Source organism: Rattus norvegicus, chromosome 6, assembly GCF_036323735.1.
Source record: "Rattus norvegicus strain BN/NHsdMcwi chromosome 6, GRCr8, whole genome shotgun sequence".
Lineage (NCBI taxonomy): Eukaryota > Metazoa > Chordata > Mammalia > Rodentia > Muridae > Rattus > Rattus norvegicus.
The window spans coordinates 97357553-97383120 of NC_086024.1; the positions used below are offsets into that span (position 1 = coordinate 97357553).

The 25568-nt window shown below is 45.0% G+C and overlaps 2 protein-coding genes across 3 annotated transcripts; both read left to right on the forward strand.

Moving 5' to 3' along the window:
• The first annotated feature begins 330 nt into the window (after positions 1-330).
• On the forward strand, positions 331-17863 carry Six6 (SIX homeobox 6). 2 transcript variants are annotated; one of them, XM_063261926.1, is made up of 3 exons: positions 331-8193; positions 12708-13617; positions 14600-15288. In XM_063261926.1, the coding sequence occupies exons 2-3, from the start codon at positions 13046-13048 to the stop codon at positions 14766-14768; spliced, it is 741 nt and encodes a 246-aa protein (XP_063117996.1). In that variant the 5' UTR covers positions 331-8193; positions 12708-13045; the 3' UTR covers positions 14769-15288. The 2 variants fall into 2 exon arrangements, with proteins under 2 accessions (XP_063117996.1, NP_001101502.1); NM_001108032.1 differs by lacking the exon at positions 331-8193 and having other exon boundaries at positions 12883-13617; positions 14600-17863.
• Positions 17864-22614: 4751 nt separating this feature from the next.
• Positions 22615-23040, forward strand: Rpl35al8 (ribosomal protein L35A like 8). The gene has a single exon (XM_039113254.2). It carries the CDS (start codon positions 22680-22682, stop codon positions 23010-23012), a length of 333 nt encoding a protein of 110 aa, XP_038969182.1. The 5' UTR covers positions 22615-22679; the 3' UTR covers positions 23013-23040.
• The last annotated feature ends 2528 nt before the right edge of the window (positions 23041-25568 follow it).

Here is a 25568-nt window from a genome sequence, read left to right on the forward strand (position 1 = left end):
CCTTTTCATCACGTTGTGCTAAAACTAAGACTTTTCACCTTGTCCTTAGCACCCCTGAAAGACAGTTTTCTACACAAAGTGCTGTTCAAATAGATTTCTGGAGAGTCTTTCTCCACAGTCAATTTGCTCGGCCTCCAGCCAACACATTTTTAAACAGTTGTTCAAGCTCCCATTGTCTGTTTCCTAGCTTGTTTCTCAACGAACTCAAATCTACCTTCCAATTCCATTGCAACATAAACTTAGTTCTTGCCAAACATTAAAATGACTTTCTATCACTTCTTAGTTAGGGTTTCTATTGCTGTGATAAAACACCAGGACCAAAAGTAACTTGGAGAAGGAATGGTTTATTTGGCTTAAATAGCTCAGTCACAGCTGTGGTGGTTTGAATATGCTTGGCCCAGGGAGTGGCTCTATTAGGAGATGTGGCCCTCTTGGAGTGGATGTGACCTTTTGGAGAAAGTATGTCATTGTGGCCTGGGCTTTAAGACTCTCATCCTAGCTGCCTGGAAGCGAGTGTTTTCCTGTCTGCTTTGGATGAAGATGTAGAACTCTTAGCTCCTCCAGCCCCATATCTGCTTGGACGCTGCCATGTTCCCACCTTGATGATAATGGACTGAACCTCTGAACCTGTAAGCCAGTTAAATGTTGTCCTTATAAGAGTTGCCTTGGATGTTGTGTCTGGTCACAGCAGTAAAACCATAACCAAGGCAACAGTCAATTGAAGGAAGCTGAGGCAGGAACTCAGACAGGAACCTGAAGCCAGCAGCTGATGCAGAAGCCATGGAGGGATGCTCTTACTGGCTTGCTCAGCCTGCATTCTTATAGAACATGGGACCACCAGCTCAGGGAATGGGCTGGGCCCTTCCCCATCAATCACTAATTAGGAAAACGTCCTACAGTTTGCCTGCTTACAGCCTGATCACCTGGAGGTACGTTCTCAGTTGAGTTCCCTCTTCTCAGATGATTATAGCTTGTGTCAAATTGACACAAAACTAGTGAGCACAGTCAGTAAATCCATTAAACATGTATGTATTAGTCCTTGTGTACGTGATCTCTCCCAGCATCTCAGCACAAGTCCAGCCCATCCATCTGTCTCTTTGCAATGCATCTGTATTACGAATCTTCCAGCACTGAACACACTCTTTTCCACCACTGATTCAGTTTCTAGGTAGCTCCTCAGCCTAGAACTCTCCATCTTTCTTCACTGAATAATCTACACACCTTCCAACTCTCAACTGAAGTATTAACAGTCTCAGCATTATTAGCTAGTAGCTTGGGGGCTGAGGAGATGGCTCAGTGGTTAAGAGCATTGATTGCTTTTCTGTAGGTTCTGAGTTCAATTCTTAGCAACCATATGATGCTCACAACCATCTTTAATGGGATCTGAGGCCTCTTTCTGGCATGCAGGTGTACCTATGGACACAAACTCATATATACAAGTAAACTCACATACATAAGTAAACTCTGAGATTGTGCCCTTATCCTTCATGGTCATTAACAGAGTTTCAGTTATCCATTATTTGTATAACTGTTACATAAATTTCCTGTCTATAAACTCCTCAAGAACAGGCCAATTCCTCCAAACTCCCACACCAGGCACACTTTGGTAGCCACAATAAATAGGTGATAGGTGACAGCTTTAAAATAGTTTATATTATGGCTACAATCTCAATTCAATTTAACAAGCACTTCCAAGGAAAGAAATACCCCACACGTGTCCTAAGAATTGTTCTTACGGAAAACATAGGCATAGAAGAATTACCAGTGTGACCTGCTAGGACTAGTTTATTTACATGACTCCAAGTCAGGTTAATGGGGGAAAAACGGGGTTAAAATGTGCCAAGATTTTTGTATGTGTGATAGAATTCACATTTAAACTTTTTTTTTTCAGAGCTGGGGACCGAACTCAGGGCCTTGAGCTTGCTAGGCAAGCGCTCTACCACTGAGCTAAATCCCCAACCCCCTAGAATTCACATTTAACTATTAAAACAAAACCATCTCTTTGTTTCTTTACTTGACTCCCTGTCTCTGGAGCAGATTACAATGCTTTTTGCAGCAAAACACCACTGTGTAACCGTAACCCATCTCAGGGAAATACCACTTAAGGTCAGCCTCACTCCTCTCAGTTTTTTTACTGTTCATGTGCCTTTGTTTCTGTTCTAGGTATCAGCCTGTTTCTCCTCAAATATCTCTACCTACTTGAACCACATTAAATGATATTCTAAATCTCAGCATGATAATTACAACTTTAATTGTCAATTCAAATGCCACCTAGAATAACCTGAAAATGGGCTTTGTTTTTATTCTATATTGGACTGGTCTGTGGGAATGAATGTGAGGGATCACCTTTTATTATTATTATTATTATTATTATTATTATTATTATTATTATTTTACCTACTCACTTACCATCCTACTCACTGCTCTTTTCTCGGTCACCCCTTCCCACAACCCTTTGACCGTCCGTTTGCCTCTGAGTCAGGGTGTTCCCCTGGCTATTCCCCTCACCCTGATACTTCAAGTCTCTCTGAAGCTAATTGCATCCTCTCCAACTGAGGCCAGGCAAGGCAGCTCAGCTAAAAGAGCATATCCCACATAAAGCCAACAGCTTTTAGGATAGTCCCCACTCCAGTTGTCCAGGACCCACATGAAGACCAAGCTGCACATCTGCTACACATGAGCAGGAAGGCCCGGGTCCAGTCCGTGTACGTTCTTTGGTTGGTGGTTCACACTCTTGAGAGCTCCAAGAGTCCAGGTTAGTTGACTCTGTTGGCTTCCTGTGGAGTTCCTATCCCCTTCATGGCCTCGATTCTTCCTCCTATTCTTCCGTCAGAGTCGCCAAACTCAGTCCACTGTTGTTTGGCTCTTGATATCTGTGTCTGAGTCAGCTGTTGGGTGGAGCCTCTCAGTGGACAACCGTGCTAGGCTCCTGTCTGTAATCATAGCAGAGTATCATTAATAGTGTCAGGGATTGGTGCTTGACAGCATGGGATGGGTGCTTGACAGCATGGGATGGGTGCTTGACAGCATGGGATGGGTGTCGAGTTGGGCCAGTTAGTGGTTGTCCTTTCCCGCAGCCTCTGCTCCATCCCCCATCCCTGCATTTCCTGTAGACAGGATAAATTTGGGGTCGAAAGTTTTGTAGGTGGGTTGGTGTCCCTATGGCTCCATTGGGGTTCATGTTGAATTGTAAACTGTGTGATGAAATAAGCCCTTTTTCCTCCTCAAGATGCTCATGATCATGGTTCAGATCCTAACAAGGTGTTCTCAGGGAGCTTAGAAGAGTGTTGAGAGCAATGTTGATGATGGAGGCCTGGATTGCGACATTTCAAAAGGAAGCAGAGGCTCTCCCAGGGTCATTTATGTGGTGTTTTGGGTTAAGAATTTGTAGAAGTGATGGGCCTGGAGAGATGGCTTAGTGAAGGGTCATTAGTACTAGGTGAATGTGAGAAGGATGTAGACCACCTGACAAATGCAATGCTGTGTGCGGACAGCCTTAGCAGCTGCTCCAGGTGTTCTAGCAGACTTTTCTGCCACCAGAACTCAGAGATCCACTTGCCTCTTCATCCCAAGTGCCAGGATCAAATGTGTGCACCACCACCCATCTTACGGTGAGGTCTTAATAGAAGAGCTTTCGCTTGAATAAAAGTTTATACCCTTATAATAAGAAGGGAAACGAAAGATTGGGTAGCATAACAGATTCACAGCTAAGGGGGGATTCTGCTAAACCTGAAGAAGTGCCTCACTGCTCTATACTAAATTATGTAAATTATATTGAAGAATCAAAATTCTGCCCCAAGATTCTTCTGAGACTTGGTGATTTATTAACAGAGATCAATTACATATATTATTTTAAAAAGGTAAAAGTTCTATTTCAACTCTCTGAAATAAAGTACAAATAACCTGCAGATTTCTTCCTATAAGTGCATTGTAATTAAAGACTCTACATTTGAATAGAAAATGCAAAGAGAGGTGGAATGTTCTTTCAGTTATTGAATCCCATGACATAAATCCTATATTTTGCTTATTTTTATATCAATTGTCCTACAAAAAATTAACAATTTCAAATGAAATGAAGAAATCAATGAAAATTCATCTTTGATTTTACTTTAAAAATAACAGAGCCAAAAATGTCTTTTATATTTCTAAATCAATCAGTTGTGATATTCTATCCTTTCTGTTTACTTCCAAAACATTTGAGACTGACATGTCAGGTACCTGGGTGTGTCAGCTGGAAAGAAGAAGGTTGCCAGAGATAAATTCACTGTCTCACCCCCAGAATCTGTGAACCTGACTTTATGTGGTAAGACAAGTGACCAGGTTAAAGATCTTATAAGGAGAAACATCCTGGATTACACAGGTGATCTCTAGTAGAATCTTCTTTATCCTTATAAAATATGGGTATTTTCACAAAACAGACACACACACACACACACACACACACACACACACCACTAACACCCACACACATCATATACTCACATGTGTACACACACAGATATACACACAGACACATATACGCACACGTACTTAAATATACATATTCTCACACACACCCACACTACTGACACATAGACATATACACTCACACACACACTCTCACACAGACATATACACTCACTTGTAAACACTAACACACGCATACTCTCACATGCAGACATTCACATGCGGACATACACACACAGGCATATACATTCACACATAGACACTAACACACACACACACACACACACACACACACACGCACGTGCACACAGAAAGGATGAGTGATATAGAGATCAGAGCACAAAGTAGAGAGAATCAGCTACAAAACATGAAATGCCTGCGGCCTAGAAGAGGAAGAAGCATTCCTCCCTGGAGCTCTAGAAAGACCTCTGCCAACACTTTGATCACATGTGTCCTCCAGACCTGTGAGAGAATACATTTCTGGGTTTTGGTAGCACCCAGCTTTGAGGCGCACTGTTACATCAGTCACAGGAAACAGGAGAGGAAACATTTAGTTTGCTGAAACAGAGAATAGGAATGCTTCCTGTCTTAGTCAGGGTTTCTATTCCTGCACAAACATCATGACCAAGAAGCAAGATTGGAGAAAAGGGTTTATTCAGCCTACACTTCTACATTGCTGTTCATCACCAAAGGAACTCAGGACGGGAGCTCAAGCAGGGTAAGAAGCAGGAGCTGATGCAGAGGCCATGGAGGGATGTTACTTACTGGCTTGCTTCCCCTGGCTTGCTCAGCTTGCTCTCTTATGGAACTGAAGACTACCAGCCCAGGGACGGCACCACCCATAATGGGCTGAGTCCTCCCACCTTGATCAGTAGTTGAGAAAATGCCTTACAGCTGGGTCTCATGGAAGCATTTTCTCAACTGAGGCTCCTTTCTCTGTGATAACTCCAGTTTCTGTCAAGTTGACACACAAAACCAGCCAGTACATTTACCTTGGACAAACCCTTGCTCTGAAGGCTATGAGATGCTGGAAAGATGGCTCAGTGGTTAAGTGCATTTGTTGCACAGGACCTGGATCAATTACCAGCATTCACAAAGTGATTAAAAACCATCTGTAACTCCAATTCCAGAAGACCCAACATCCTTTTCTGAAGTTCTGTAGGTGTCAGGCATGTGTGTGGTACACACTTTTACTACATGTAGGCAAATTCATGTACATAAAATAAAATAAATCTTTTTTTTTAATTTAAAGAAAGTTTCCAGGGATCCAAAGACAACAGCAAAAGATAGCAAAGTCAACCACCAAATGGAAAGTCAGCCATCATGAAGACAATACAAAAGGCCTAATTGCTAGACTCAGTCAACGGTTCAGTCACAAAAGGGGAACTAATTCTGGTTGAAATGTATGATGTCAGACACTGTGCAAAGGACAGTCATTCATATCTCACTTAGCCCTGCACTTCCCGTCTAAGGATTACTTTATTCAGTAGATAAGAAAATTGGGGCTGCAAAAACCATCTGAAGTCCCCTGCATCTACTGTTTCATGGCTCCTGGAAATGCTAGTGTGAGAGCATTGCTACCCTAAAGCACCAGTACAATGACTCAATTCCTCTGCTCTGAGGCCCTCCTTCCTCCCGTCTTTTCAGGAATGAATATTTTGTTTTTGTCTACCTCACAAAGTTAAGCTTAGTCTACTGAGGAAGTTCTTAGCAATGGAGACTATCGGGCAGATGGAGGGAGCCATGGAACAGACCAAGTAGAAAAGAGAGAAAGTAACATATTATTATACCACCGAAAAATAATCATTAGCACTCATTAAGGAATAAGTTCTCTCTCTCTCTCTCTCTCTCTCTCTCTCTCTCTCTCTCTCTCTCTCTCTCACACACACACACACACACAAGATTGTGACAAGTAGCAAATGGTAAAGAAATAGAAAAGATATAGAAGAAAATTCACTAAAGGAAGAATAAAAATAAATATTTAAACTTATAAAACAGATCAACCCCAGCGTTAATAACTTTTTAAATAAATTTTCTTACGTTCCTTTTTTCAAAACAGAGAAAAGGACTCAAGGTGGGGGGGGTGGGAAATCTGCTCTTAAAGAAACACACACACATTTCTCCATCCTTTAATTTTTTTTGCAATTCCGTTTCCTCTGCCTGCCTATATAATTCCCTAGCAGAGCTTTGCAGCTGGTCCTACTGGGGCTTAAGCAGCCTCCTCTCTGTGTTTCCATTTAAAAATCTTTATTTCAATAGGTAGGCCTGGAGCATCTGCACTTCCAAAATTACCGCACAACTGATCCAAAATGATTGAAACAAAATTGGTTTCAAAAATTGCCCCTAGGCTGAAAAGAAGATGAAGGCTAACATTTCAGACCTAAAGAAACATTTATCACCATTCTGAGGTCTGTAATCGACTTCTGTAAATGCAATAGAAAATGTTGACAGCTTGTTAATTATAGAAGTGTTTGTGAGCATCACTGTTATTCTTTTGAAAGACCTGACAAAAGAGTTCAGAGGGTTTTTTTTTTTTTCACTTAAACCCAGCCTTACAACACCTCAAGTCCAATCTCTTGTCCCCCGAGGCTGTATTCAGTTCGCCTTTCCAGTGGACAGTATGCTGACTCAGGAAAAACTCTTCAATAGAGCCAGCCCCAGACTCCAGCAGTTTCCGGTCTCCGAAGAAGACAATGGAGTCCCAAAGCCACATTTAGATTCAGGGTCTCTTTGGGGAGTGGCGAGGGTTATATCCAAGACAGTTTAAATCTACCTCCCTTCCTTGAATTAGAGTGCTTCAGGTGCTGAAGTCACAGTGCTGACCTGTGTATATGGAGGGTCAGTTACCTGTGTGTGTGTGGTTCAGACCTTCTGCCCTGGCCTCTGCTACAATTAAACCATCTCCCTTGAGCAGAAAGAGCAGGACGTGCAATGGTTAGAAATCTGAGGGTGTTGTATTCCTCTGTCTGCCACTAATTAGATGTGCAATGTGGGTAATCTTTGGTTTTTGTAAAATGGAGAGAGACCTACCTCTTTCTGTCCTAAATTACTCAAAGACCATAGATACCATAATGTCAGAAAGAAAAACTTATTCTGATCACAGTGGGGTTTTTGGGGGGCATATAAACATGACTACAGACAACAACTACAGTAAATTTTAAGAAAAAAGTGGGTCCTACAAACTGATTTTATTAATGTGGCCTACAAAAAAGGTACAATAGGAAGTTTACTGATTCCAAGGCTGGAGAGAGGGCTCAGGGGTTAAGAACACTTGTTGCTCTTGCAGAGGACCGGGGTTCAGCTTCCAGCACCTCCATGGTGACTCATAACCATCTATAACTCCAGTTCCAGGGGATCCAACATCCTCTTCTAACCTCTTCAGACCTCAGACACAGATTTGGTTCACAAACATACACATAGGCAAAACATTCATACACATAAATACAATAGATAAATTCAAGGCAGGGCTTGGACTGATTCCTCTGCAAGCAATCCACCCACAGAGTAAGCAGAACCTTAGCAAGGCTTCATACATTGTTCACTTTCAAAACCCTTGATGCTGGAGTTCTTAGAAGCGATGTTATTGTTGTTCGTTGTCAGGGGATCTTCTGTTCCAGTGTTAGCTGTGGCTCTGGCTCGGTCACTAAATTCTGGCTCTCCAGATGTCTTTGGATATTGTCAACGTGTCCTGGAAGTGGTGGGAGGAAAAAGTAAGACTTCTTTCAGGAGAATGTGGCTACTTAGGAGGTAAGATGTTGTGTATTTTTTATAATGCAACTTTTAAAAGTGTTTTCTGCGAACCGAGGAGATTAATTCAGAAAAGTTACAATATTTATTAAGGGTGTGTGTGTGTGTGTGTGTGTGTGTGTGCCCGCGCATGCACACCTGCTTGGCCTACCCCAGTATGTGTTTAAAGGTCAGAAGATGACTGGTAGGAGTTGCTTCTCTCCTTCCTCTATGTGGAATCTGGGGACTGTTGTGAGGTTGTCAGGCTCTGTGGCAAGAAGGGTTATCCATGAGCCACCCTGACTTCCCATTATGGGTATTTTTAAAAAATATTTTGATCTGGGATGTGAAAGTGGTGAGGAAAAAGGAAGAGGTAAGTTAATAACAATGGAGAAAATGTTAAATTATACTGTTAAATTATAACGGGGGGGTGTTGGAGGAAGGAAATATGTTCCAGCAGAGAACTATGACTTAATCATTCTTTCAGTCAATCAATGTTTTATTACTGATAATACTGTGTTGACAAATCATAGGCTCGTCACATAGCTAAGCACCAATCCTCCAGATCCATTTGATACATAACCTTCAGTAAGCATTGAGACCCTGTGGTTAGCAATGTCCACTTTGAGGCTTGCCTTAAAGAAGCAGGAGAAAGACACGCATGCGCACCTAAGCTATTCTATTACGAGGGCTAGAACTAACGACATACTCTTCTGCTTAAATTCAAATCCTCATGCAAACAGCCTGAATCCACCACAAATGAGACTCAAAATGCAAAAAGATGGCAAAGGCAGCATCTGTTTATCCTCAGGGGTAGGTGACAAAGAGGGCCCTCTCTGCTCTCTGTTACAAGATGCGTCCCTAGAGAAGAGATGCCGGCGACCCACCTGGGAAGGTGTTTTGTTTTAGGACAGTTTGTATGTACTTTAGGATCTAGAATTCACTGCATAATCTGAAGGTCTGTACCAGCGAAGGCATCAACAGACACGCACCTCTCTGTGGACAGTCTCATTGAGAATTCAGAATATTAAGTTAAGGACTAAATGAAAGTTATGAAATTTTCATACTGCCACTTCAAAGACTACCTTTCGACACTTCGACACTTTCTAGATTATTTTTGCTATCAATGAGATGTTTTTGAGTAATTATTTTTAATAAAAAATTTTAATTAGAGATATGAAAGATTAAAAAACAAAAACAAACAAAAAGTAGCTTTTCTTTTCTTTTGGTCAGCATCAGGCTTTGAAAGGGAAAAGGAAAATTAAAATCTCCAAAAGTCCAAAGGGACACACAAAAGACCGGGACCTCATTGTCCTCCAGACTGTGACTCTCACATGCAGCAAACGCCCTTAGTAAGGAATTCAGATAGATTCAATTACCACATTCTTAAAGCCTCTGACTATTCAAAGTGTGGCGAGGTTGGGGGAACACACCATTATTTTTCAGGGACTGCAGTTAGGAACAGTTAGAGGCAGACAAAACAAAGCTGAGGTTGGAACTCAGTAAAAGTGTTGACTTCTAAGCACTGCGCTCCCTGGAAGTGTGAGCTCCTGTGAGCATCTGCGCCTCTCTGCCCCAGAAAGAAAGAAAATTCGTAAGTGCAGAACCATGGCCAGCCCCTACTACACAAAAGACTAAATTCAGAAGATTTACCGCACACGCTGGGGCAAGGAGTCGCATCTAAATCTGAACAGTTATAATCTACCCTTGGGTATCACCTCTACGTATTTTCCTCGACATCTCGCCCTCAAACTAAAACTAACAGCAATCAACATCTCTTGCGGGTCTCCCTGTAAAGCATGGAGTAGAAGGCACCCCAATAGGGTTGCTGCAAAAATAAAATTAAATAACGAAATGGAGAGTGAAGAGGGTGTCACTAGAGAATTGTCACACTGCTCCTCTGTTTTGTTTTGTTTAAACACCTTTTTTCTTTTAATTAAGAAAAGTCAGTGGGAAGGTGTAGCTTTCTGCCTGGCAAGCGCAGGCTCTGAGAGCTTGCTGGTAGGGTGAGAGTTGCCTAGTCTTTTTTTTTTTTTTTTTTTTTTTTGTACAGCCAAGTCATTTCTAAGAAGCGCCCCCAACTACCACCCCGCCCCCCAAGCTCCCTCTTTCCCCGGGATGGGATTGTCCCCCTTGTCTTCCAGTTTTTCTCCAAGTGAATCCAAATCCAGGGAACAAATAGGTGACTCCAAGGTGACTTAGGTCCTTTTATTTCTTTTGAGTTACTAAATTTAAATTAAGTCCCTAAGGAGAGCGGAAGATCGGATCTCAGGCCCCAGAGCCCTGCCTCCAGGGTCCTCCTGCGGTGTAACCAGGCACCCACCCGCCAAACTCTCTCTGCCTGCACTTTCTGGTTGTCTTCCCACAGCCAACCGGACCTTGAGCCCCAGCTTCCCGCCGAGACTTCAAACACGCAAAGGCCAAAGTCCTCTTATCTCATATTTATGGAGCTGTTGTTCAAGAAGTGGGCAATAGGATAAATATTACCATTTCCCGGATGGGGCGTCTTGACTCGGAAAATTAAAACGACTTGCTCACATAGGTTAAGGGAAAAAAATCTCTGTCCATGTCGCCCCTGCCCCGGCAAACTGCAGCTTTTAAATTTTGTACTCTTGCAAAGGGTGCTGGGAGAGGCACGGTGACCTGCGGGTGGGCCTGGGCGTAGACTGTAGGTCGGATAGAGTCGAAGCCTGGTATCCAAGAATGCAAGATGGTGGTGAAGCTATTCTGCCGCCCTGCGAAAAGAGGGAAAAGGCCCACAAACCCGAGCTAGGGTATGCTTTTCTTCCACGACCAGAGGGGAAAACTGTTGTTTCCTGAAGTCCTGCTTGATCCCCACCCCACCCCCCCACCCCCCCACCCCACCCCACCCCCGCTTTGTCCTCAAGGCCCTAGGGCCTTTTCTGCGCCACAGATTCTCTCTCCTTCTCCCTCTAGAGGGCTAAGACCCCGGTATGCCTCATTTCTCACTAGAATGTGTCCCTGGGCTTGATTTAGAAGTCGCTCCCAGGCAGAGAAGGTTTGTGTTTTCTCACTACATCATCGTCCTTATTTTGCCCCTACCCCGTAGCACTTCAAGAAAATGAGCTCTTCAGAAGAAAGCCACTCGGATGAGGCGGCTGGCGATCTCACAGAAATGATGGAAATGGTTGCAGGGCTTTTTCCCGCCCCTTCCCCTCTACTGCCCCCCCCCCCCAGTGAACTGTGAAGATCTGTGAAAATAATATCAGGGTTTTCCGTCAGAACGAGCTTTACCCCGCACTCAGGCGTGGTGTGATCTGACCCGACACATCCAACCATCTGTGCTATCTATCTGCCTTCTGATTTACTCAGTCTGTACAAGCCGCGTACAAAGTGTACTTGATACTAAAGAAAAGACAGCTAGGCACAGTCCAATTCGGGGATGAATTTTGTCGTCTGGTTTTTTTTGGGGGGGGGCACCTGTACCCAGTATTTCCTTTCTACCAAATAATAAACCTCATCAACGGCTACATGAGATCGTGGTTTCCTTGACGGAAGCCCCAGAAAGCAGTATGATGTAGATGTCAATTGGGAATCAATAAATGTTGCCAATTCAATCTATTGGCCAGAAGGCAGAGTGCCAAAAAAGGCCCATGCTCTCTGCAGGAGGGGTCAGTGCCCTGTGGCTCTGACCACTCTGCCTTGCCACCTTAAGTCTCCTCCCCTTTATCTAGCTGGCACTTCTGATCTAAAAAGTCACGATTTCTATGTCCACCCCAGGAATTGTAAGTTCTAGGCAGAGGAAAAATCAGCCTGCCATGAGAGAATCAGATTTGTTCTAAAAAGATCTTTGAAGTAGGCTTTTAAGTTGCTGTCTTGACCTAAGAATGGCTTCTCACTCTAGATGTAGCTGCTGCCCATTTGTTCAAGTCCACTGAACTGGAGAGGGGGACTATGTAGTATAACTTTATTTGGGTCAGAAGCCCCTACAGCTTCCCTTTCTTGGAGTTAGACTCCGTGACTAGCACCTAGTTGTCGTGTGTGTGTGTGTGTGTGTGTGTGTGTGTGTGTGTGTGTGTGTGTCCTTGCCGCCATTTAAAATAATTTCAGGAACCTTTGAAGGGAGTGAAGTTAGAGTCCAAACTGACCTCGTCTACAGATCTCTTTGGTCCTGTTCCTTCTGTTTCAGGCTTGCTTCCCATGCAGCTGCTTTGGCAGCTGGAAAGTGGTAAGCGGCAGGCAGGCAGGAATGGGTGCCTGGGGGAAAAATGAAAAGATCCTCTTCCCTCCCTGTCCCTTTGGTGCGTACGCTCCCCGGGGCGTGGGGGATTGCCACTGCCCTAGGTTTAAACTTAGGAGTTCTCAAAGGGTTTGTTTTTGCCCAGTCCTCTTTTGTCCTCTGGAGTCCTTTCGACCCAAGCACAGCATCACTCCAAAAGTGAATTCCTGCAGCAGCATCCTGCCTCTCTGGTGGGAAAACAAGGGGGAGGGGCCGGACTGGGGGAGCCCGGAGGGTGAGTCGCGGCGGATTTCGTGTGTGTTCCAGCCACTCCTACCTCTTTTTCATCCTTCAGGTCGGTAAAACGCTGAGCAGTCTCCCGGCAAACCGCGGGCGCTGTCGATTCTAGGGAGGTGCTGAAATGGCTGGGGCGCGCTAGTCGCAGCATTGATTGGCAGAGCTGCCTAGTGACTGACAGGGGGTCTCCATGGCGCCCGTGTCTCCAATCCGCCCACCCCAGTAGCGGCGCGATCTAGCTGGCTGGCGTGTCCTAGCTGAGCAAGCGCAGCCGAACCCAACCCACATCTCTTCCAGGCGGGAAGGCTCCCCCCCGACTTTGTAACCCCCAGCCGCACCCCGCTCGGCCGGCGGGCATCTGCTGCCTGTCCCGCCCGGGGCGCCCGCGCAGCCTCGATGTTCCAGCTGCCCATTTTGAATTTCAGCCCCCAGCAAGTAGCCGGGGTATGCGAGACCCTGGAGGAAAGCGGCGACGTGGAGCGCCTCGGTCGCTTCCTGTGGTCGCTGCCCGTGGCCCCGGCAGCCTGTGAGGCCCTCAACAAAAATGAGTCGGTGCTGCGCGCGAGAGCCATCGTGGCCTTCCACGGTGGCAACTACCGCGAGCTCTACCACATTCTGGAAAATCATAAGTTTACTAAGGAATCGCACGCCAAGCTGCAGGCACTGTGGCTCGAAGCTCATTACCAGGAGGCAGAGAAGCTGCGTGGACGACCCCTGGGGCCAGTAGACAAGTACCGGGTAAGGAAGAAGTTCCCGCTGCCGCGGACCATTTGGGATGGCGAACAGAAGACTCACTGCTTCAAGGAGCGCACACGGCACCTGCTTCGAGAGTGGTACCTTCAGGACCCATATCCCAACCCCAGCAAAAAGCGAGAGCTCGCCCAAGCAACCGGACTGACCCCCACGCAGGTGGGCAACTGGTTCAAAAACCGCAGACAAAGAGACCGGGCAGCTGCAGCCAAGAACAGGTCAGTACCAGGAGGCCCCTAGGCTTGGTGCACACCGGGGTGGGACGGGAGAAGGCATTCTTGGCGGCGCCTTTACCTGGAGTCTGGGTACTCAGATTCAGGGGGAGTTGGGGATGCAGTCTGTCTTGGGTTTATGAGCTCACTGTGCTCTAGATTCCTATGCAGGCTCCTAGTTCCCCACCATCCCCCCTGGTTCTTGGGGCTTTGGGGGTCACTGCAGCAGATGGTGTGGGTCACTAAACTAAGGTATCGCTGTAGTTTGGGGAAACAGGGGAGGGGAAGAGAGAGATTAAAAGCCCAGGATCAATCAGAAATCCAGAGCCCCAAAGCTAATTTTTACCAGCATGGATCCAGGCTTTCGTCAAGTGAAGCCTATCCAGTTAGCTTTATTTTTAAATCCTGGCTGCATCCTTTCCCTGATGCTCTAGAAAAGGTTCCGTTTTCAGAGGGTCTCAGATTCTAAGAGGCAGAAAGCCGGGTTTCCCTCATCACACAGCAACTGTCCTATCTCAACCGAGCAAGCTAGTTGGCTCATGCCGTTCATTCTCCAGCGTGTGGATCTTGCAACTCAGGCCTAAACTCTTCAAGCAACCTCCAGTCTCAGGCATGAACCGTAGGGAGATGTCCATTTAGGAAAGGAATCCCAGTCCTGCAGCCTTATCTGTCCCTCTTTGCACTGGAGGGTTTCTGACAATCCTCCAGGAAATCTCCTAACGATGGGTGACAAATGAGAAAGATTTGGGGAGGCTAAGGCGAAATCCCTAGTGAGCCAGGAAACGGAATGGGGCAACTGCCGAGTTCCCCGAAGGAGCTGCTGTGCATTGGTCCAAGCCCGGTAGCTCGCTTCACCTTCCTCAGCTTGTCAAGGTCTGAGGAAGAGTCTAGACAAGGAGCTGGGGGTAGACGGGTCAGAGAAAAGGGGGATAATGTGGCGGCTTGATTTCTTGCTGTGACCGGTGTCCCTTCCTCCCCCACCCTCCAGACTCCAGCAACAGGTTCTGTCGCAGGGCCCCGGGCGGGTGCTACGCTCGGAGGGTGAGGGCACGCCAGAGGTGCTGGGCGTCGCCTCCAGTCCTGCTGCCAGTCTGTCCAGCAAGGCGGCCACTTCGGCCATCTCCATCACATCCAGCGACAGCGAGTGCGACATCTGACCTGTTCACTCATCACACTTAGAAACAGAATCCAGTGTAAAAATCAGATGCACAAAATAAGAGAGGACCGGACCAGCAAATACGACGCTGGCCCCGTGGCCAGGGACCGGCGGGCCTAAACTGCTCTTGTAGGGAGTTTCTATCGCAACTCTGGGGCGTGCGGTGAGGCCTGACCCAATGCCATTTCTCTTCACGTTGCTTTTCCTGGAGGATCTGGCTGCAAAGACTCATTTGGAACAGAACTGCACGCTGAGCGCCTGCCCTTGAGTCTCCTGTGGGTATTTCATTTGTCGAAAGGACGGTGTTATATATATATATGTATGTATAACTTTTCCTTTGAAGGTTTCTTTTTAAAAAAAACAAAACAAAACATATATATGCTGTTTATTTACTTATTTAAAAGACTTCCATGATAGGTTTCTCTGTAGCTTGGGGAACTTGCTGTTCTAAATGAGCGAGCTCATGCATTCTGTGTGAAGAAGCCAAATAATAAAACACCTTGGTGAGTAACCTTTCTTAATGAAGGGAGCTGCTATCTCAGATTTTAAAAAATCACTCGTATTCCCTTTACCGGGCATGCAGGATGGAATCCTGTCCAAATAGTCTCTCTGACTTCTCTATTTCCTTTGATATCTCAGTATCTATTTTTAAACAACCACGGATAAACCGCTAACCACTGGCCACATCGGATTGTATAAAAGTGTAGCATATGTATACACAAACATATGCACATTGTCATTGTCCCAGAATTTGGAGCATAGATACGCCGTCCCGCCGTCCACGCCAGCGCTTTACATTCCGCACACGGGTGATCATGGTTTGCCCACCTCATCATTTTTATTAAGTGTTAGTGATTTTCAAGAACAATTCGAGAAGACAAATTCTAGACTCAGGCAATGAATCCTATTTTACAAAAAAAATGCAAAGACGTGCGTGAGAATTTTATGATAAAAAAGTGTTTCCATTTTGTTTGAGGCCCTCGCCCACTCAGAAGAAGTGTGTGCGCACTCATGATCGTAGGGCGAGCATATAGAGCATGTAGAATTTTACTAATGCATGCAGTTTTTATCAAGACCATTAAAAAAGATCGGAGAGCTTGTCAGTAACTAGACTAGCATCTTCCTGCTTCAGACATGGGTTTTAGTCAAGTAAATTATTTTTACCAAGAGAAATCAGTATACAGGTTATATATTGACCAGAAAGCAAGCTACAGAGAAATGACAGGCATTTTCTAAATCAATGCTCTCTACATTTAACATGCAAACAATTCATCAGGAACTTCATTGCCTTGGGAGTAACCTTAGTTAAAATATAAAATATTGTTAGCATGTAACTGTTCTTTTTACATACACAGGTATATACCACATGCACGTGCAGGCGTACACACACACACACACACACACACACACACTACCATTTTTGCACTAAGAAAGTAAATAATATTCAGATAATCTAAGATTTTGCTTTCTCTAGTAAAATGGATTGCACATTACAAAATTTGACATTGATCTTTAAATCACTTGAGCTGGACTTCTCACCCAGTTAGAGTTCTTTTAATTCACCTCTCTGTCCTAAAAGGTATTCCACAGGTCAAACAAACACCTGCTAATGTTTCTGAAGGCAAAAAAGGTTAAAGTACCAAACAAATGAAAAATGAAGTTACAAAAGACAATAGATAGTCAAGTGACTATTGGAAGCCAGGGATGTGAGAAAAGGCTAATGTATGTACGCATGTATGTTTATGTATGTATGTTTGTATGTATGTGTGTTTGTATGAATGTATGCATACATGCATGCATGTTTGTATGTCACTTAAGCAGAGCTGGCTTCTGTGGGCTTTAAAATTATCATCACTGTCCAAATGTTCCTTATCTAGAAAATCTTTGCAAATTGAAACTGTCATAGCAAAAGAGCAGTAGATGGACAAGTTTAGGGAGCATTTGTGATTGAATAGGTAATTCTCAAATTGAACCAACGCACTACAGTGGTCCATGCTACCTCTGCTGATTTCTAAAGTCCCTGGTAGTACTTTGATTGCCAAGGAGCAGTCTGGGGCACCAGAGGAGAGTGCAAATGCTAAGAAAATATTCCTTTTCCTGGTCCTGAGAGTGACAACCCATAGCGACCTGAAACTGAGTAGCTCCTTAATTTTGTACCCTTGGTTAGTGGTGGTATTGTGACTCTAACTGGCAGACCTCGGGAGGTTTAGGATCAGTCTGGCCTACAAGGTGAGCTCCAGGCTAGCCATGTCTACACGGTGAGGTTTTTGTTTTTAACACAGAGTGTTTCAGAAAACACCAACATATTTCACCCGAGGTTCTCTCACCTCACCCTAGTCTAGAATCAGCCTAGCAGGATTGCGCTTCAATGGGAAATTCCTGGCTCTCAATCTTACAGTCCAGCTCTGTCTCCTCTCATTTCAGTTATAGATGATCCAGAACCAGTAATTGGAGAGGCTCACTGGCAAATTTCATTTCTTATTTTTTGTGATCCCAGGTCAAGTAGAAAAGAAGGAAAGAACTAATTAGTAAACTGATGTACAAGAATTTGAGATTATAAAAATCCTAACCTACTCGCCATATTCGAATGACTGAAACAGAAGGAAACATCTACTCTCTCCGGAAATAGAGCAAGCCTCAGAAACTAAGCTTTCTCTGTATGGAACAACGTTTAATGGCCCTTACGGAAAATGTTTCCCTATCTGCATTGGTGAAGGCTTTTAAATATATTATTTACCTAAATTAACAAGCTGCCCAAGAATTACATTTAAAGTAGTTATAATGCTTCAAAAACATGCAGATTTATTAATCTGATTTCATGTTGAAATCTTGGGGCACCAACATTGTTCGAAAGATATTTTTGAATGTGTACCGGAAATCTGGTGTCACGTAATTGCTCTGTGATTAATTCTTGGAATGACCCCAGGTTGGAAATTAGGCCAGACCTTCAAACATCTACTTATCTAATCACCTGAATCAGCCCATAAACACGTATTATGAAAATTTTCTTTTTTAAAAAAAATCAATTTTATCCTAGCCTAAGCTGCGTTAAAAATCGAGGCAGTAGAAAGGCTCCAATAAAGGTTCTGAATCGAGGGAATTGTCCAAAGAGCATGTTTTCTTTCTTCTGACTCTCTTGTCACAATTTTCTCAAAAGCACTTAGTCCAGCGTAGGCGAAAGAAGCCTTTTTACATTTCAACAGACCTGACCAAAGCCAGGATTTTACCTCGGCCTCAACTTGGCTCTTCTTTGGCGTCTCGCCATTCTCAACCACCCAAAAAGCTCTCCAAATGCTCGGCTCCTCTCGCCCCCACTGTAACCACCTATTCCGCCGCTCCCCCAGCGCTCCCCCCCTCTCCCTACACGTTTGTTTATAAAAATCAAGAGGGGAGGGGGAGGCTAGGGGTGGGCGAGGGCTTGCTCTTTGTTTACATTAAACAAATGACAGGCAAAGAGCTCCAGCAAAGTCTTCCTTGACCTCGTTCTCTCTCTCCAATTTTTACAAAAAGGAAAAAAATATTGTATCCGAAGTGCGGGTGAATGGGGCGGGCGGAGGGGAGTTGCAGCTTCTCGCTCTATTCAGCTGGGACCCCAGCGCGGCCGATTTCCGCTCCCATTGTGAGACCGGCAGCAGGGAACGGGGGTCCGCCGGGCGGCCAGCGGGGCTGTCAGGCGGCTCAGCGTAATCAGGGCTAATGACAGCGGCCCGGGGCCCCGCGGGACAAAGCGCTGGGCCGCGGGGCTTTGTCGGCCTGAATGGCTAATGGGTTTGCCCGCGGGCTGCGAGGGGGCGGCGGCGAGGGGAGCCCGGGTCATTGTCCGCGAGCGGGCCCGGGCGCCTCCCCTGGAGCTCGGCGCGCGGCCGTGAGGCCCCCTGCAGACCTGCGATGTCTCGGCCGCGGGAGCGTGGGTCCCCGAGAAGGGGTGGCCCGGTCCGTCCTCCAGGATCGGCCTGCCAGTCTGTGGGGAGAGCCCACTGCGCGTACCCACCTTTAGCGCCCGGCGCCCGGGGAAGCTCACCCAATGGAGGCATTGAGCCGCTTCTGCCGCACTCCGCAAGCTCCCGGACAGAGTCTTCCCCAAACGTGGGGGCTCGGTTAAAGAAAACCGAGGTGAGGGCAGAGGCTCGAAGGTCCGCTACAGCGTGCACAGGCGCGCGCCCCCGAGTGCCCGGGATGGCGCTGCGCTCCGCTGCCGGGGCGCGGACCGGAGACCCTCCAGCAAGTCTGGGCAGCACCCGAGGCTGTGGGGAGAACCGCCTGAGCTAGGCGGGTCCGGCCTGGACTTCTGGCCTCACGAAGCTGGCGCCTTAGTTCTGGACTCAGGTAACGCGACAAGGAGAGAAAGCCGGTGCTATCACCCACTGTGCAGAAGCTTAGGCATGGCAGACCACGGGGACACACATTATTTTTTAGGAGACTGCTACTTCCTCAGGCTTGATCCTGCCATTAAGTGCCTCAGACATTTTAAATGGGCTCTACCTTGAGACCACCGTCTGGTTTTGTTTTTCGACCCCACCACCTCCTAAGACAAAGGGTTATGAGCAAGATCCCAGAATGGTCACAAGTAGTTGAGAGACCCCTTACCTCAGCCCTCAGTCCCCTCCGGTTAGGCGGTTGGTCTGCAGGAATGCTACCCCATACCTGGACTGCTAATCTGTCAACCTAATCAGGTTCACATCACCTCCTCCAAATCTTTTGAGTCAGTCGGGGCTTCCTCTCCTTTTGTATTTGTATTGTTTTTAAGCACTCTTTTCTTTATTTGAGTTTTATTTCTTTCCCTTTTCAGAGAATGTAAGCCCTAAAGGGCAAGGCTTGAATATTATTTCTCTTTGTTCTTCCCGAGTCTATCCTGAGCACTAGCTGCTCAATAAACATTTTCAAAATGCTTCATGAATTACTATATTTTCCTTAAACCGTTCTGATCTACACAGCTCTCCTTAGGAATGCATTCAAACAAGCAAAGATGACTGATACTAGCTGGACCCCAAGTTCATCACAATCCTGCAGATTTGGATGTCGAGCTATAACTTTTCAGATCTCTGGGAGGATTTTGAGTGGTCCCTCCAAGTATGTGGTGGTGGTGTGTAGTGGAGGGTTGTTTTGGAATTTTCTGGTTTAGGGTTTATAACATGAAAATGATCTTCACACACAACATTTTCCCAAGCAGTAAGACTTGGGTCTCAAAATTTCTCATCGGTTATACTTTCTAAACCTGAAAAGAAATTTTCTGATAGTTTTACCTATAGTAGGTAGATAGGATACACTATCTGACAACTGCTGTGCTTTAAACGTCCCTCCACGTTGAGCCATAAACCCCAGCGCAGTTGTTTTTGATGGGTAGCACCTTTAGGGAGTGCTTAAGTAAATGGGTGTTCCAGCCTTTGTTAAAGAGCTTCTGAGAGCTCTCTCTGCCTCTGCCTGTGATCAGATGCGAGCTCTCGGCTTCTATGACTTCCAGCCTTTTGCCCTGCTCACCCTGTCAGACTCTAACCCTCTGAACTGTTCCTGCAAGATTTATCAATGGGAAATTTGGAAAACATTCTGAATTCAAAAGACAAAAACAGCGGTCTCTAGGGTAGAAAAGAGAGACTCGTGAAGGTGAACCGTATGCCCATTTTCCTGGATTTTTATCCGTTTGTCAGCCTAACCCTGGACCTGAGTCTGTAAGAACTGCAGCTGGGTCTGGAGCTATCCAAAGGTGAAGGCCAGTACAACTGGTCCTCTGCCATACACACTACCCCTTTAACCACAGAGATGGAGAGGGGTAAAGGGTGGGAGAAAGGCTTGCAAACAGCCCCCACCCCCACCCGCACCCCACCCCAAGCTCTGACAATGCTCATGAGAATGTGGCCTGGGTCAAATCTCAAGTTGGCTGGTCTATCTATGGTTTCCCCATTATTTATGACTTGTTATGAAATTCTTCCTGAAACAGATTTCTCTTTGGCCTCTCAGCAAGGCTACCAGGAGCCCACACAGGACCTTTATTCAAATGATGAAAAGAATCACTTTATCAAGACATTTTACTGTCAACTGTTGTTTATTACAGTTGTAATAAATCGAGAGAGAGAGAGAGAGAGAGAGAAAGAGAGAGAGAGAGAACATGGAAAGGAGCTCTCCTCCCATAGGGAAATACTCAGTAAGATACCACTTTACAGTACTAGACAGGAATCCTCCCAACACCCGGAAATTGCTTGGCCTTGATCTTGGATGTCCCAGCCTCCAGCACCATGAAAACTACAGTTCTAGTATGGATTGATTCCCCAGGCTATTTCTATCTCTGTTACAGCAGCCGCTCGTCACACTCTCTTTCCTCTCTCCTTTCTCCCCCTCTTCTCTACCTGCTTCTTTTATCCTCCTACTTCAGTCTTGACCAACAAATTGAAAAGTAATATATGACACAAACAGAAACACAGGCTAAGCATCCACTTTTCCAGGGGATAGAGATTGATCTCCAACTCTGATGCTTAAACCAATTTAAGACAGACTACAAACAGGTTTCATGGAAATCTAACTTAGATCATGAAATCCTCTAGAAAATCTACCTGGTAAAAAACTCAGCTCGACTTTAAATTTTAATGAACAGAAGCCAGTGAACTGTATAATTTCAAATTCTGATAAAAAATATATAAGGCTGTCTATCTCCTGGGAAGTAATTTTAACCTGAATCTGTCCATTTACAGCCTAAAAATACTGATTTGATGGTTTTTTTTTCAAAAAACAGATTAGACTTGAGTTTTCTTTTTTCTTTTTGTCTTAGATTTATTTATTTGATGTGTGTGAGTGTTTTGTCTGCATATATGTATGTATGTGCACTATCTGTGTACCTGGTTCCCACAGAGGTTAGAAAAAGGCATTGGATCCCTTGGAACGGGAGTTAAGGATGTTTTTGAACCACCATGTGGGTGCTGGGAACTGAATCCAGGTCTTCTGCAAGAACAGTGAGTGCTCTCAACTGCTGAGCCATTTCTCCAGCCCCTAGATTTGAATTTTGTAACAATGAAATCAGACACCCAGTGTCAGGTCACACACATTAATTTGGTCCAGGAACAGTCTGGGTAGGGATAAACTGGTTCATTTTGCATGTTAAACCTTCTCAGGAATTTGGAATACTAATAATTGTGTAAATTAAAGCATTTAAAGCATATTTTATTATAATGGGTATACCCCTGGCCTTCTACAGATCTGTGATAATTTGTATTTTCAGCTAAATATACAACATGTATACTAGAACACTTCTTTGAAGAGTATCTTTGCAACTAACCGTGACTATCTGAGATATAAGCTGGATAGTGCATCAACCAAAGAAGAAAGCGATGTTTAAGCAGTCTGTTGCTGTGGCTTTGGACCTGACAAGGCAGATTCAACAAACCTGGTCTGAGATCCCCAATCATTATGAAGCTAGACAAATCATTGAACTCTCAGAGATTTGGGGTTTTACTTCCATGAACTAGGGCTAAGGCTATTCAGGAATACTGTGATCAGTGCAGGCAAAGCACCCCTCCTGGCCCTTCACAGAACAGAGAGATGCTAAGAGAATGAGCCTCTGCCTCACCTTTCCTGGTTAAATGTGAAAGAGAAGAAATGCTATATAATTTCCCTTTTAAATTTTTTATTTTTTTCTTGTGGTGTGTGTGTGTGTGTGTGTGTGTGTGTGTGTGTGTGTGTGTGTCAGTATGAAGCACATATACTTGTACCATGGTACAACATGTCCGCAGACAACTTTGTAAAGTCAATTCTTTCTACCTTCACATGGGTTTGGGGCATGGAATTCAGGTCACATGACAAACGCCTCTAATGACTGAGCCATCTTAAGGCCCTAAGTTCCCATTTAAAAAATGGAGTTGGGCTCTTTCCGCCATCTTGGCGTCTTTGGAGGCCTGCTGGGAACAGGACTTCTAAAAAAACAAGTATGTCTGGAAGGCTGTGGTGCAAGGCCATTTTTGCTGGCTACAAGCGAGGCCTCCGGAACCAAAGAGAGCACACGGCTCTTCTTAAAATTGAAGGTGTTTATGCCCGAGATGAAACTGAGTTCTACTTAGGCAAGAGGTGTGCTTATGTGTACAAAGCAAAAAACAATACAGTGACTCCTGGAAGCAAACCAAACAAAACCAGAGTGATCTGGGGAAAAGTAACTCGGGCCCATGGAAACAGTGGCATGGTTCGTGCCAAATTCCGAAGCAACCTTCCTGCAAAGGCCATTGGACACAGAATCCGTGTGATGCTGTACCCATCCCGGATTTAAACTAATGGAGAGTAAATAAATAAAAGTAGATTTGTGCTCTTGAAAAAAAAATGGAGTTGGGGGGTTGGGGATTTAGCTCAGTGGTAGAGCGCTTGCCTAGGAAGCGCCCTAGGTTCGGTCCCCAGCTCCGGGGGGGGGGGGGTGGGGGGGGGGGAAGAACCAAAAAAAAATGGAGTTGGGATCAACAAGATGGCTCAGCTGGGTAAAGCACTTGTTGCCACACCTGAAGACCCAGGTCCCCAGATCCAGAAGCTACACAGTAGGACCAACTCCTCCCAGCTGTCTTCTGAGCTCCCATACAGAGCCTAGTGAGCAGTGCTCGCACACACACCAAAATAGATAAATAGATAAATAAAAATAAGATTTTTTAAATGGGGTTTACTTTTGTTTTGACAAAGCTTTGCTGTATAATGCAGGGTGACTTAAAAAATGTGATGTCCTGCCTGGGTCTCCCTAGGTTTTGGGTTACTGACATACACCACCACAACTGTCTTTAAAGGTTGTTTCTAATACTCATCATCTACATAACTGAAATGTTGGGGATTGGGGATTTAGCTCAGTGGTAGAGCGCTTGCCTAGCAAGCGCAAGGCCCTGGGTTTGGTCCCCAGCTCCAAAAAAGAAGAAAAAAAAGTTGAAATGTTGCTGAATTTTGTGCATACTCTAACTATGCTGGAGATTGAGCACAGAGCTCAGTAAGTTTAGCTCTGCTGTTGAGCCACACCCCAGGCAAGCTGATGCTGGCCTTCCATCCAAACAGCTCCTATTTACTAACCCTGGGAAGAAGAGTCCAATATTTTGGCCTCTCAGTGGTGACAATGGATGCACTCCTGTATCATCTTTCTTTCTGCCTGGAACCACTTACCTTTCAAAGGGAATTCTTCAAGAAGTCCTGGTCAATAACACAAAACCAAACGTTATAGGTAAAAAAAAAATACAGTGTGGCTCAGTGGTAGAGTGCTTGACTAGCATGCCCAAAGCCCTGAGTTCAAACCCCAGCAAGAGAAAGGGGGGGGAGGGAGAGGGAGAGGGAGAGGGAGAGGAAGAAGGAGAAGGAGAAGGAGAAGGAGAAGGAGAAGGAGAAGGAGAAGAAGAAGAAGAAGAAGAAGAAGAAGAAGAAGAAGAAGAAGAAGAAGAAGAAGAAGAAGAAGAAGAAGCAGAAGAAGCAGAAGCAGAAGCAGAAACAGAAGAAGAAGCCACCATTTAAGAGGAAATGCACACGAAGAGCCCACTCTTCAGAATAACAACCACACAACCCGAAAACCACCCAGATGCTCATCAGCTGATGAACTATTTAAAAATGTAGTGAAGCCACGCCATGGAATAGTACACATCTGTAAAAGAGTGAAACGGGAGCTAAGGAGATGGCTCAGTGCTTAGGAGCGCTTGCTGCTCCTCTTTAGAGGACCAGATGTGAGTTCCCAGCAGCCACACAGGGTGACTCTCAGCTGTACCTGCTGCTCCAGGGGATCTGACACTCTTCTGCCCTCCATGGGCTCCTTCAGTCAAGGACGCACATAAATGAAAATCAAAGTTAAAAGAGAAACTGTGATGTATGCTACCACATGCATAAGCCCTCAAAATATGACAGACACAATAGGCTACATACTGTATGTTACATTTGCATGAGAGAAAAAAACAGAATATGCAAAATAAAGAATTTCAAGGGTTTTGGTCTAGCAAATAAAATACGGACTCCAGACAAATAACAAAATCATTTTACACCTGCCCTCCACACCACCGGGATAATTTTACCCTGCTTTTTCTTTCTGCTCCCTGATGGTTTCTTTTTTGGTAACAATATTGCAGTAAACTTAACAGAGCGGTAATTTGGTTTTCAAGGTGGATTGACCAAATGCTTTTTATTGGCAGTTTGGAAATATCTTGTCATCACCTTAGCTTACTAATGATAAGTTCGTATATTATTTTTTGAAAGCCTCGATGACATTTCTTTCATATTTAAGTAGTAGGCTTTCAGGATGCTTCTTTTCAGCTTCTTGCACCATAACCCACCTGAAACCATCTTTGGAGGGACAATACTCACTGGTAAGGTTGTAATCAGAGACCTTATGTGTTCCTGGCATAGATCAGCTCGTTGGATATTGGAGATATTCCCAGGAGACTTTCTGCACTGCAGCAGCTAGCAGTGTTACTCAGAAGCCTCAGTGAACCATAAAAAACATACGCCCTGAAACCAAATGATCTCTTCCTTTCTTCCAGGGACCATGGTTATTCCAGCATCAGCCAGCAAAGAGAAAATGGCGGGAGAGTGGAAAGGTACAATTGTCTACTGTAGCAAATCACATTATTTATTTTTTACAAATTTTCAAAAACTGCATGATCCTGTGAACACATTACAGGGAATTGCTTAGAGGGCCTTGGAAGAGGCTGGTGCAGGCAAGGGATCTGAAAACCTAAGCATTTATTTCAAGGTTATTTTGCCTTGGAATAAACAGTAAGGGATGGGAACAGGCTCTTTTCTATTACCAGATACAATCTATTTCCTAAGAAAGTTTTAACAGGGTTCTTCTGAAAACCTGTTCTTAAAAATAATTCAG